General features: G+C 49.1%; 1 protein-coding gene across 9 annotated transcripts in view; it reads right to left on the bottom strand.

Annotated features, from left to right (window-relative positions):
* Positions 1-14276, bottom strand: part of ZNF384 (zinc finger protein 384) — a 68759-nt gene that overhangs the window by 36218 nt on the left and 18265 nt on the right. For 5 of the 9 annotated variants that reach the window (XM_040361180.1, XM_040361173.1, XM_040361179.1 and 2 more), the window contains exon 3: positions 12769-12803. The exons of 2 other annotated variants lie outside the window; for them this stretch is intronic. In XM_040361180.1, coding sequence (XP_040217114.1) covers positions 12769-12796 — 28 coding nt within the window. In that variant the 5' untranslated portion in view covers positions 12797-12803. Of the gene's footprint in view, positions 1-5010; positions 5046-12768; positions 12804-14276 lie in introns of those variants that run through there. 2 more of the 9 variants (XM_040361175.1, XM_040361172.1) reach the window with 1 other exon arrangement.

Raw genomic sequence — 14276 nt, forward strand, 5'->3', positions numbered from 1 at the left:
AGCTTCCATGAACGGAAGAGAAATAGCACCAGTAAAGCGCCCTGAAAGAGCCGCTCCGCACACTCCAGTGTGATATCCCGGGGGCTTTCATACTGGAGCGGTCCTGCTAGTCGCATTTTTCAGGAGCTGTAGGAGTTGATGTATATACCCCTCCTACAGGCACCCCTGCCCAAGGAAATCAATGGGCAGAGCCGCGGAAACCACCGTCAAAGCGCCGGTTTTAACCCTTCATTTTGAACTCTAGCGGCCAAATAGCACCGCCCCAGTGTGAAAGGGCTCCAATGTCTCACCAAGAGAACCGAATACTTGCCGCTATGGGCCTCCCCATAATGAGGACATCCGGGCTTGTGCACCGATCCCCTCCCCCCATTCCAATGTTTAGCTTTTTCTTATGTACAGTGTAACAGACCTATGTATTCTGCCTGGACATTTATAATCTTCATGCATGGAGGACTACAAGGAACTGCATGGCTTGTCACAATTGGATGTACCACATTTTATTCTGAGCTCAAAGGGTTAATTGGACAAGGGTCTCTTTCACTGCTGAATGCTAATGTCCCCTTTGCATAGCTAATGAACTCTCTTTTGTGTAGGTAACAGCCTCCTGTGAGGTGTATGCTGATGGGGATTATGTGTGAGTGATAATTGTTTTAAAGGTTAATTGAATTCTATTGTCTGATCAAGCTAAGTTTAGGAGCCAAGACGTCTAGCAACTGATTGGCTCAAGGGAATGTCATTATTTCAAAGTATGTGTATTGAAGCCCCCCCCTGGGGGGGGGGGGAGTGTCATTTGTTTCTGTACAGTTTGTAACCAGATATAAGGAGGTAAAATGTGGCATTAAAAGTCAGTCTGCTTGACTCTGCAAACGTAGCACGTCTCGTTTCTTGGAAGGGCGTTCGATGGCATATACCGGCGGTACTTGCATATCGCAGCTTGCCAGGGAAAAGGACTTCTCCAACGGCTGAGACCCTCTCACTATCTGGGTAGCCGTTACATTGGTGGCAGCAGTGGGATGGTCCTTTTATCCAAAGAGCAAGTGCTGAATGGAGTCGCAGTACGCCAGGCTGAAAAGATCCACACTAAAAGATCTATTGGAGAGTCGTGGTAGGAGTGCCAGCAACAGACCACGGAGGGAGCCGATAGCTGACCTGCTGGAGCTGGACGAAATGGATGGATCCATGGAAGGAACGGAGCCCCTTGCACCGGTCAGCAAAGAAGATGTAATTACTGGGATTGTACAGCGGAGATTATCCTTGTATCCAGAAACGTCCGTGGAACTAATCAACCAGCTGTTCCGGGAAGCAAGGGAAGAGATACAAACGAAGAGGGGACAAGAACTGGAACTGGTAAGAGCGAGACAGCCCATTACACCTGCAGTTCCTACCCCCCCACCCGCTGCTACAGGAAAGAAAATACCGTTCACTGCATTTAAAGCTTTTGTAGAAAGTGAGGAGGAAATCGATGGATATTTGGCGGACTTTGAGAGGCAGTGCTCACTACACCAGGTACCACCAGACCAATGGGTCACTATTTTGTCGGGGAAATTGTCAGGCAAAGCCAATGAAGCCTTTTGGGCTCTCGCTCCAGAGGATATTTTACAATATCAGCAAGTTAAAAAGGCGCTGCTAACCCGATATGCCGTAACGCCAGAAGGAGATATAAGGAGGTAAAATGTGGCATTAAAAGTCAGTCTGCTTGACTCTGCAAACGTAGCCCGTCTCGTTTCTTGGAAGGGCGTTCGATGGGATATACCGGCGGTACCTGCATATCGCAGCTTGCCAGGGAAAAGGACTTCTCCAACGGCTGAGACCCTCTCACTATCTGGGTAGCCGTTACATACAGCTTTTTCATCACAACCCCAGATTGCTCGGGTATGACTTTATTGATTTAGTCATGGGATTGGATTTTACATATCTGTTTATTTACAGAGGAACTACACTTCATCGGAGCACCACAAAACAACAAAAAAAATACAATTCAATTTTAACCACTTCACATCCGGGCCATTTGTGACACTGCGCTGTAAAGATCTACTTTTTTTTTTTTGCTAGAAAATGACTTAGAACCCCCAAACTGTGCGACATAAACAATTGCAACACCCACCATTTTATTCTATAGGGTCTCTGCAAAAAATATATATATATATATATATATATATATATATATATATACCGTATACACTAGAGTATAAGCCTAGGGTGGCCATCTGCAAGTATCACCGTGTCCATCTGCAAGTATCACCGTGTCCATCTGCAAGTATCACCGTGTCCATCTGCATGTATCACCGTGTCCATCTGCATGCATCACCGTGTCCATCTGCATGCATCACCGTGTCCATCTGCATGCATCACCGTGTCCATCTGCATGCATCACTGTGTCCATCTGCATGCATCACCGTGTCCATCTGCATGTATCACCGTGTCCATCTGCATGCATCACTGTGTCCATCTGCAAGTATCACCGTGTCCATCTGCATGCATCACCGTGTCCATCTGCAAGTATCACTGTGTCCATCTGCATGTATCACTGTGTCCATCTGCATGTATCACCGTGTCCCATGTGCATGTATCACCGCGTCCCATGTGCATGTATCACCGTGTCCATCTGCAAGTATCACCGTGTCCATCTGCAAGTATCACCGTGTCCATCTGCAAGTATCACCGTGTCCATCTGCAAGTATCACCGTGTCCATCTGCATGTATCACCGTGTCCATCTGCAAGTATCACCGTGTCCATCTGCATGTATCACTGTGTCCCATGTGCATGTATCACTGCGTCCCATGTGCATGTATCACTGTGTCAATCTGCATGTATCACTGTGCCCATGCCTCACTGTGCCCATGTGCATGCCTCACTGTGTCCATCTGCATGTCTCACTGTGCCCATGCCTAGACTGACGTTTGACATGGGAGTCTATGGAAGGGGTGCCCGGCTTTGAGAAAACAAGACAACAAACTTTGCACACCTACAGAAGAGAAATGGGGCTACATATGTGCCAAGTTTCGGGTCCAGGGGACCTACGACCGGCCAATTCCGGGTTCCCAGAGTCACCGGAGAAATTACCGTTTAACATGGGAGTCTATGGAAGGGGTGCCCGGCTTTGAAAATTTGACGTTCCCCAGTCGTAGGTCCCCCGGACAACAAACTTTACACAAGATTTGGGACTAGGGGACCTACGGCCGGCCGGTACCGGGTCCCCAAAGTCCGGGAGATCAGGCGCAAAAAGGTGACTCGAGTATAAGCCGAGGGGGGCATTTTTAGCACAAAAAAAGTGCTGAAAAACTCTGCTTATACTCGAGTATATACACACATACATACATACATACATACATACATACATACATACATACATACACACACACACACACACACACACAATATATATATATTTTAGCAGAGACCCTAGAGAATAACATGTTTTGGTTTTTTTTACGTCGCACTGTATTTTCTCAGCAGTTATTCAAAACACATTTTTTTTTAAAAAAACACTTTAAATGGATTAAAAAAATAAAAACACACTAAAGTTAGCTCAATTATTTTTTATGTGAAAGATGTTACGGCGAGTAAAAAGATACCCACGCTTTAAAAGTGATCCTGTATTTAAAGCGGAGGTCCCACTAAAAAAATAAAAAATAATAATATTAAAGGCCAGCAGCTACAAACTTTTAATAAATGGACACTTATCTGTCCAGGGCGCCCCCGCCATGTCGGCAGCCGAGGCCGACCCGTTGCTCGAGGATCGGCTGCTGTCGCCGCCGCCATACTCGGTAAGGGAATTAGGAAGTGAAGCATTGCGGCTTCACTTCCCGGTTCCCTACTGCGCATGTGCGAGTTTGCGCTGCGCGTCTTCACTGGTCCCCGCTGTGTTCTGGGAGCTGTGCGTCTCCGAGAAGACAGCGGGGGGGTACAGAGTAGGCACCAGAAGTGGCGTAGATCAGTGGTCATCAACCTTGTCCTGCAGGGCCCACTAACAGGCCAGGTTTGCAAGATAACTGAAATACATGACAGCTGATATCATTTGCTCCTCAGTGATTGCAGTATTCTAGTCTGTATCTCCCCCAAGGTAATACATAAAACCTGGCCTGTTAGTGGGCCCTGCAGGACAGGGTTGATGACCACTGGCGTAGATCACCGAGGTGGGAAGTGGGAGCAAATACCTGTATTAGACCGGTATTTGCTCCCCCCCCCCCCTGAAAGGTGCAAAAATGTGACACCGGAAGGGGGGAGGGTTCTAAAAATTCAATTTTTGGGTGGAACTCCCCTTTATTAGCCACTCGGATCACTTCTGCATGAAAGAGAATCGCCGGCTGAAAGGAATGACACCGGGATGATGCTTGTAGGTCCGCCCACCATCCCGCTACAACCAGTGAAATCCGAGGACGTCCGTGTACCTACCTTGGGTGGCAAATGGTTAAAGTGGACGTAGTTAAGTCTCATTCTATGCATTACGATGAAAAACATTCTGTGCTGCAGCCCCCCAGAGCCCACCCCCCCCATCAGCACCCCTCTATCTTACCTGAACCCTTTCTTTCCAGTGACGAGCACAGCAGCCGCCGTCAATCAAATCCAGTGACATGAGAGTGGGGGGCGGAGTCCTGCCGCCTGTGTCAATGGACGCAGCAGCGGGATTTGTTAAGCGGTGCCCCCCGTGGAAAGCAGCTCTCTGTGTGGGCACCTGACAAAGGGGTGCCCCCAGAAGAGAAGGATTGGGGACGCTCTGTGCACAGAGCAGGTAAGTGTAACATCTTTTTTTTTTAATAACTCTTACAATCACTTTAAGGTTTGCATTAAGGAGACTCGTGAGCGCGCCCGCACAGGTGCCCCCGTGGAAAGAGGCTTTCCGTGGGGGGGCACCCGACGAAGAACGCCAATGGGGGACCCCAGAAGAAGAGGAGGATAAGAGCTGCACTGTGCAAAACCATTACACAGAGCAGAGAAGTACAACATGCCTGTTCATATTTTTAAATTCGAACGATTACAACCACTTTAAGATTTAAAAGCAAACTCACCCATCCATCCATTCATCCAAGTCTCCATAGTTTTTAATTTTTTATTTGATTTTTTTTTGTGTGTGTTGAAAAATCACTTTGAAAAACACTGCCTAGCATTTCTGGCTGTGGCCATCTTGAGTAAGGGCAATTGATTCACGTAGCATCTACTTCCTGGGATCCACCTGTTCTTAGCTCAGGCACGCAAGCAGTAGAGTGTTACTTAGCTGAGTAAGCCCCTCCTCCCCTACTGAAGACTCCTGGGATTTATGACATCATTTGCCTAGGCCTAGAAACCAGAAAAGTAACTGAAGAAATGTAAAAAAAAAAACAAAAAAAAAAAGTTTAAAACAAGTAAATATAAAATATTTTCCTATCTATTTACTAATCAGCATAAGGAATAAACAGTCAAGAGAGCGACGTTCCACTTTAACCACTTGCCCTCCGGAAGATTTACCCCCCCCCCCCTTTCATGACAAGGCCATTTTTTCCAATACGGCACTGCGTTACTTTAAAGGGGCTGTAAAACCTTTGTGTTTTTTCACCTATGCATTAGGGGAGGTTCCCCCTAAAAAAAAAATCTAACAATACATTGAGAAGACTGATTACACTGCGGGGTAGGCCGGGTTTTTTATTTTTTGCCGTACATACCTCGTTATCGCCGTTTCATCCCTCGGCTTCCGGGTACGATTCTTGCTGGACCTAGTTGATTGATGTTCCTCCGACCGGCGCATACTGCGCGTCACGACTTTCCGACAGAAGCCGAACATCATTGCGCAGGCGCCGTATAGAGTCGGCTCTATACGGCGCCTGCGCAGCGACGTTCGGCTTCGTTCGGAAAGTCGTGACGTCAAGTATGCGTCGGTCGGAGGAACGTCAATCAACTAGGAACGCCCAGACCCGCAAGAATCATACCCGGAAGCCGAGGGATGAAACGGCGATATCGAGGTATGTAGGGAAAAAAAAAACGGCATACCCGCAGTGTAATCAGTCTTCTCAATGTATTGTTAGAATTTTTTTTTTAGGGGGAACCTCCCCTTTAAGGTCAAGAAACACCTTGCACTGTCCGGCCCCCCGTTTTACTTACCTGAGCCCAGAATTTCCATGGGCGCGATCCCGCATTGCTCTCTCCACGGCTTCTCGGCTCTTCATTGGATAGATTGATGGCAGCGCAGCCATTGGCTCCCGCTGCTGTCAATCCAATGAGGCGGCCGCCGGGGGGCTGGGCCGAGTCATATACGCGACGGCTATGGACGCCAAGTGTATGACTCAGGAGTAAGGATGAGCTCTGGCGTGTTCGCATAGTACACGTGCAGAGCCCGCCAGGAAGTGAGCACAGGCGCTGCGCTGATCACAGCCAGGGAGACATTGTCCTGATGCTCGGCTGCAGAGATCGGGACAATGTCTCCCTGGCTGTGACTAGCGCAGCGCCTGTGCTCACTTCCTGGCGGGCTCTGCACGTGTACTATGCGAACACGCCGGAGCTCATCCTTACTCAGGGGTGCGCCCGCAAAGTAACCCCCCTTCCCAGAGGGGATTATCTAATGCGGGGGTGGAGCCGTGAGAGCCGCCGAGGGACCCCAGGAGGATTTGGGCCACTCTGTGCAAAACGAACTGCAGAGGTGGCAAGTATGATATGTTTGTTATTTAAAAAAAAATAAAAATGACTAAACCTTTAGTATCACTTTAACTGACAATTGCGCGGACGTGCGACGCTGTACACAAATACAATTTGTGTCGCCTTTTTCCCCACAAATAGAACATTCCTTTGGTGGTATTTAATCACCTCTGTGGTTTTTATTTTTTGTGATATAAAAAAAAAAAAAAAGACCACAAACCATATTTTTTACATTCTGGTATAAAACATTTCCAATAAAAAAATGTCCACAAAAATTTAGGCCAATATGTATCCTGCTACAGATTCTTTTGTAAAATGAAATCCCCAATAAGTGTATAATGATTGGTTTGGGCTAGGGTTGTCCCGATACCACTTTGTTAGGACTGAGTACAAGTACCGATACTTTTTATCGAGTCCTCGCCGATACCGAATACAGATACTTTTTTTAAATCTCATGTGACAGTGGCACATGTGTCAGTATTTTTTTACAATTATTTTTATTTAATTTTTTACAATTTGTTTAATTTTTTTTTTTTACAATACTTTTTTTTTTTTAAGGGGATGGGAAGGAATGGACAGTGTGTCAGTGTGTTTTTTTTTTTTACACAATTAATTTTTTTATTGTTTATTGCAATTCCTTTATTTTTTTTTATCAGCCCTGTTGGGGGGCTTTGGTGAGATATCGGGGGTCTTAACAGACCTCTGACATCTCCCCTCTGAGACAGATTAAGAGACTAGGGACACATGTTCCCCAGTCCCTTTCTCAGCAGCCTCAGCTGCACTGAAAATGAATGGAGAGAAGACAGCGGCTTCTTTTCATTCATAAACTGAATCATTGTAATCACAGTTTACGATGTTTCAGTTATGTGAATGTACAGAGTAGGGTTGTCCAGATACCGATACTAGTATCGGTATCGGGACCGATACCGAGTATTTGCGGGAGTACTCGTACTCGCGCAAATGCTCCCGATACCTAAATAGAATACTTTTTTTGTATTTATCAACATGTTCTATGAAAATTCTTTGAGTTTTTTACTACTGCGTGACAAGCAAATAAAACATTTTTATTCATTTTTATTCTTTTATAATGTCTTGAGTTAGAGTTCTTCATAATTCTAAAGAAAATATCCTTAGTCTGTATTGTGGTTTGAAAACTGTCACATGACATTTAAAAAAAGTATCGGTATTCGGTATCGGCGACTACATGAAAAAAAGTATCGGTACTCAGTCCTAAAAAAGTGTTATCGGGACAACCCTAGTACAGAGTCATCACTGACTCTGTACATTTGGAAAAGGTAGGAGCCGGATTTAGCGGCTCCTACCGCCGCTCTCCATCCTGACTGATCGAGGGGGTGGAGGAGGAGAACGGAGGGGGGGACGCGGCGGCAGCACGGAGGGGGGGACGCGGCGGCAGCACGGAGGGGGGGACGCGGCGGCAGCACGGAGGGGGGGACGCGGCGGCAGCACGGAGGGGGGGACGCGGCGGCAGCACGGAGGGGGGGACGCGGCGGCAGCACGGAGGGGGGGACGCGGCGGCAGCACGGAGGGGGGGGACGCGGCGGCAGCACGGAGGGGGGGACGCGGCGGCAGCACGGAGGGGGGGACGCGGCGGCAGCACGGAGGGGGGGACGCGGCGGCAGCACGGAGGGGGGGGACGCGGCGGCAGCACGGAGGGGGGGGACGCGGCGGCAGCACGGAGGGGGGGGACGCGGCGGCAGCACGGAGGGGGGGACGCGGCGGCAGCACGGAGGGGGGGACGCGGCGGCAGCACGGAGGGGGGGAGCAAGAAAAAAGACGGCAGCATGGAGGGACACGGTGGGGGGCTGGTGGCGGACAGTCAGCGGTGATCGGTGCTTGTAACTCCCCCACGCACTGATCACCCTGACTGTCCAAGTATCGGGTGAAGCATCGGAGCATTTGCCTGAGTACAAGTACTCGGGCAAATGCTCGGTATCGGTCCCGATACTAGTATCGGTATCGGTACAACCCTAGGTTGCGCAAAAAGTTATGACATCTAAAAACTAGAGCTGTACGATTAACCGCTAAGAATCGAAATCGCGATCGTTTTCGCCTTCCCGATCTTCAAAACAGCATTTCAGGATTCTAACAAGTGCAGAGAGTTCTTACAGCTGAAAAAAAAAAAAGAATCCAGGCAGCCTGCCACGTTTTATCACAACATCTTGGAGAAGTATAATAAACAAAGTAACATTTCTTCTTAGATCAAAGGAATGAACTTCTGTCTGTAGATGAGGGAAGATTAACTACTTAAAGAGATGTTCTGGGGTTTTAATGTTTATTAAAAGTAAGCAGCTACAAAAAGTGTAGCTGCTAAATTTTAATAAACTGACACTTACCTGTCCCACGATCCAGCATTGCGGCCGCCCCGGATCGTCACTCCTCTCCACCGGCGGGCTCTCCATTGACACCGTGGGCACCCGGCCGTGACAGATTGCGGCTTCACAGCCGGGTGCACACTTACCTACCCCATGGTCCAGCGATGTGGCCGCTCAGAGGCTCGCTCCTCTCCTCGGCGCCGCCATAGCAACTGTGGGCACCCGGCCGTGACAACTTACAGCTTCATGGCCTGGCGTACACTGCGCGAGATTCCAACTCTATGAAAAAGCCATGTGGGTGGGGCGAAACGTGTCAGTAGTAGCCGAGGCCTCTTTACACTCTAAGGCCCTGTACACACGAGAGGATATCCGTTGGAAACGGTCCGCCGGACCGTTTCCAGCGGACATTTCTGCTCCCGATTTTGATCTGATGGGCTGTACACACCATCAGATCAAAATCCCTGCGGAAAACATACGTGGTGACGTGCCGCGACGATGACGCGGCGACGTGCGCGACCCTGGAAGGTAAATACTTCCACGCATGCGTCGAATCACTTCGACGCATGCGAGGGATGGGGATCGCTTGGACTTATCCGGAGAGTCTGTACAGACGACCGGATAAGTCCGACGGACAGGTTTCCAGCGGATAGATTTCTTAGCATGCTAAGACATTTTTATCCGCTTGAAAACCGTCGGCTGGAGAAATGTCCGCCGAAAAATGTCCGCTAGGCCGTACACACGACCGGATTTGTCTGCTGGAACTGATCCGCGGATAAATCCCAACGGACAGATCCAGTCGTGTGTACGGGGCCTTACAGGCATGCTAGGAATGTGGCCTCCTCGGATTATATTCTAATACGGCAGGCTTGGACGAGCGTCAAGATGCCAGTGTCTTGTCGATAAATGCCCCCTGTCAAAAAATGTCTGCCCGGTACTGTGCATGCGCAATACCGAGCCGCCGAACATCCGAATCGACAACCAGCTGTACACTGCGCCTGCGCCTATACCCGACATACTGCCACACACTTACATGAGAGTAGAAAAACACCCGGGGGTCCCAGATTCTCTGACTTTTAGGGGACAGGTGGAGAAGTAAGGGGAAAGCTGGTTTGGCTGTACATCTTGTTCTGCACTCCTGTGACCCATTTTCAGCAGACAGGGCCGAATCCCGCTGTCGGCTGACGTCACAGAGCCGGTCCAATATTTGGGAAGAAGACCGCAACCATATGGATGGGATCCGCCTACATGCCTGAACCGACACCCGGCCCCAGCCTCTCAGCGAGCCATTCCCGTCCCCTTACAGCACAGCGCTCCATTGAACGAGAGGGGGGTGGGGGGATGAGAACAGACAGCTCTCTGCTCATGGAGCTCTAGGAACCCCCCCGAGCGATCAGAGGCGTTAGATCGCTCCGTTCTCAGTGTTAGACCCCTTTTACACTGAGACGCTCTTTCTGGACGCTAAAAAAAGCGTCCAGAAAGAGCGGCTCCATTCACTCCTGAGGGCTTTCACACTGGAGCAGTGCGCTGGCAGGACGATAAAAAAAAGTAATCTTTGAGGCGCAGTAGGAGTGGTGAATACACCGCTCCCACAGCGCCCCTGCCCATTGAGATCAATGGGTGGCACTGCAGCGGCACTTTGCACCTTTTCTCGGCCGCTAGCGGGGGGTTAAATGCGCACGCTAGCGGCCGAATAGCGATGCAAAAACATTGGTAAAACACCGCTAAAATAGCGGCACTTTACTGCCGACACCCCTGACCGCCCAAATGTGAAAGGGGCCTTAGAGCTGGCAGGGGACACATGCAGCATCCAGTATGGATATATAAAAAATAAATACAGTGGAACCTCAGATTGCGAGTAACGCGGTTAACGAGAGTTTAACAATACGAGCGCGGTGTATTTTTATAAATCCTAACTCGGTTTGCGAGTGTTGTCTCACAAAACAAGCAGGATTCAAGCCAAAGCGGTGTGCAGTACCGCGTTTGGTCTGAGGTGGGGGTGGAAACGAGTGAAGCCAAACGTAGCCGGTCGCCGCCGTTCGAACATGCTCGGAAAGACCCGGAAATACTCCATTCCTGAGGCTTGCCAAGGTCAGCCGAGCTGACCTCGGGCCTCTCCGGCTGTTTCCCAGGCTCTCTGGCACCCCCCCCCCCCCCCACAACTCTGGCCAAGGGCTGGGGGAAAATTGATATAAAATCTGAATTGAGTTGCAAGGGCAAATCGATTCAGATTTTGACCGAATACATTTTTTTTTTCCTGTAGGACTGGCGCTCCGCAGACTAGGCTGAAGCCGTGGCCTCGTCTAAAAAATGCTGCTCGCAGATCGCCGCGATCCTGGGAAAAGGCCACGAGGCCGGACGTCTTTTGCCTTTTCCCAGGATTGCGGCGGACTAGGCCGAAGCCTTGCCTAAAAACGCCTGCCGGCGCGGTGTCAATCAGGGAAAAAATAAAATAAAAAAACTCGATACGAACCGTCAATCAAGTTGTTTTTTATCGCATTTTTTTTTTTTTTGCACAAAATCGCCCAGCCCTACTCTGGCCACATGCGGTATTGCATGCCACTGAAGTCAATGCGGAACAAATTATTTTTGTTTCCATTGACTTCAATGGGGAAACTTGCTTTGATATGCGAGTGCTTTGGATTACGAGCGTTCTCCTGGAACGGATTATCCTCGTAATCCGAGGTTCCTCTGTACTTCCCTTTTAAATAATGATGATTACTAAAAATAGAAATAAAGAAAAAGCAGTCAAATAATAGTTGAATAGAGTTTTCATAATAAAAAATAAAAATTCCCAATTGTCAGGTTGCTTTAAAGTAGAACTAAAGGCAAAACTTTTTTTTCCATTTCGCCATCTTTGTCCTAGTGTGAAGATTTCCCCCTCACTTCCTGTTCAATAACCACAAAACAGGAAGTGAGAGGAAATCCCTCCAAAAAAGTGTTATAACCCAATGGGAAGATTTCCCCTCTATTACTGTTCTGGAGACGACCCAAAATGTGAGATTTTCTTTCACTTTCGGTGATAATGATAAACAGAACAAATAGAGGCGGGTGAATCTCCCCAACGGGCACGTCAAGCATATCGGCCGAAATTTTTTTCCCGGGGGTTCTAAAAAAAAAAAAATCCGGGACTTATGAAAAGTCTTGACCGCGTATTTCAAGTGCGGCTATGTCAGCAAACAGCTGTTCGCGGGGCTTTACCGCACATGCGCAAATTCATAGCTGCTTTATTGCGCATGCGGTCAAGGTATTTTATAGGTCGAGATTTTTTTTTTATTACACCGGCATTTTGCCAATAATGCCGCTGAAGACGCACGCGATTTTACTGTGCTTATGGGTGCGTTTTTCATAGATCATGCGACTCAAAACCTGCATCAAAAACGTAACGCGAAGTGCGTTATGGGTGCGTTCTTGCTGCGCTTTCAATGGGTGGGAGGTGCAGTTTTTTTTTTTTTTTTAACCGACCAAAAATACAGCAAGTAAAACATTTTTAAAAACGGAAGCTCAATGGATCAGTGTGAAGACATACATAGAGAATTTAAAGGGATGCATTTTTTTTTTTTCTTGCGCTAAAAGGTGCCGATAATGGCCGACAATTAATTCATATTCATTTCACATTCATGATATTTAGCGAAAAAAAAGTCAAATATACATTTAAATATAAAAATATAATATTTTTTTAAAAAAACTGTAATTTTTCATTTTTTTTGCGGCCAAGTGCATCCTGAATTTTAGGTTTTCTGCACAAAAATTTCCATTCGGCGCACCTCTAGCCAAAATGTAAAAAAAAATTCAAATTAAAAAAAAGTTTTTCCTTTAGTTATACTTTACCTGACATTATATGAGGATGGAAGTTCATCCTTGATCTGCAGATAAATGAAAAACGGAGTAAAAAAAAAAAAAAAGGGACAAATGTTACTTTGTATCTCTCGATTTCCCGTTTGAACGGTGTTGATAAACACTGAGTTACATTTTGTTTTTTTTGGACAGCAGGAGCTGCTAGATCTTTCTATTCACATAGCAACTCCCAGCTAACCCCTCCCCCTACCAGGCCAACCCTGACAACGTTTTTTTTTTTGCTAAAAAAATTACTTAGAACCCCCAAAAATATCTCTCTCCCGTCTCTCTCTCTCTCTCTCCCCCGTCTCTCCCTCCGTGTCTCTCCCTCGTCTCTCTCTCCGTGTCTCTCTCTCTCCCCGTTTCTCTTGTCTCTCTCTCCCCATCTCTCTTGTGTCTCTCTCCCCATCTCTCTTGTCTCTCTCTCTCTCTCCCCGTCTCTCTCTCCCCGTCTCTCTCTCTCTCCCCCCCGTCTCTCTCCCCCCCCCCCGTCTCTCTCCCCGTGTCTCTCTCTCCCTCTCCGTGTCTCTCTCTCCCTCTCCGTGTCTCTCTCTCCCTCTCCGTGTCTCTCTCTCCCTCTCCGTGTCTCTCTCTCCCTCTCCGTGTCTCTCTCTCCCTCTCCGTGTCTCTCTCTCCCTCCCTCTCCCTGTCTCTCCCTCCCTCTCCCTGTCTCTCCCTCCGTGTCTCTCTCTCTCCCCGTCTCTCTTGTCTCTCTCTCCCCGTCTCTCTTGTCTCTCTCTCCCCGTCTCTCTTGTCTCTCTCTCCCCGTCTCTCTTGTCTCTCTCTCTCCCCCCCTCTCTCTCTCCCCCCGTCTCTCTCTCTCCCCCCCGTCTCTCTCTCTCCCCCCCGTCTCTCTCTCTCTCTCCCCCCCCTCTCTCTCTCTCTCCCCCCCCGTCTCTCTCTCTCTCCCCCCCCCGTCTCTCTCTCCCCCCCCCGTCTCTCTCTCCCCCCCGTCTCTCTCTCTCTCTCCCCCCCCCCCCCCGTCTCTCTCTCTCTCTCTCCCCCCCCCCCCCGTCTCTCTCCCCCCCCGTCTCTCTCTCTCCCCCCCCGTCTCTCTCTCTCTCCCTCTCCGTGTCTCTCTCTCCCTCTCAGTGTCTCTCTCTCCCTCCCTCTCCCCGCGTGTCTCTCTCTCCCTCCCTCTCCCCGCGTGTCTCTCTCTCCCTCCCTCTCCCCGCGTGCCTCTCTCTCCCTCTCCCCGCGTGTCTCTCTCTCCCTCTCCCCGCGTGTCTCTCTCTCTCCCTCTCCCCGCGTGTCTCTCTCTCCCTGTCTCTTCCCCGTGTCCCTCCCTCTCCCCGTCCCTCTCTCCCTCTCCCCGTCTCTCTCTCTCTCTCTCTCCCCGTCTCTCTCTCTCCCCGTCTCTCTCTCTCCCCGTCTCTCTCTCTCCCCGTCTCTCTCTCTCTCTCTCTCCCCGTCTCTCTCTCTCTCCCCCCGTCTCTCTCTCTCCCCCCGTCTCTCTCTCTCCCCCCGTCTCTCTCTCTCCCCCCGTCTCTCTCTCTCCCCCC

This window comes from Rana temporaria, chromosome 8 (assembly GCF_905171775.1).
Source record: "Rana temporaria chromosome 8, aRanTem1.1, whole genome shotgun sequence".
Lineage (NCBI taxonomy): Eukaryota > Metazoa > Chordata > Amphibia > Anura > Ranidae > Rana > Rana temporaria.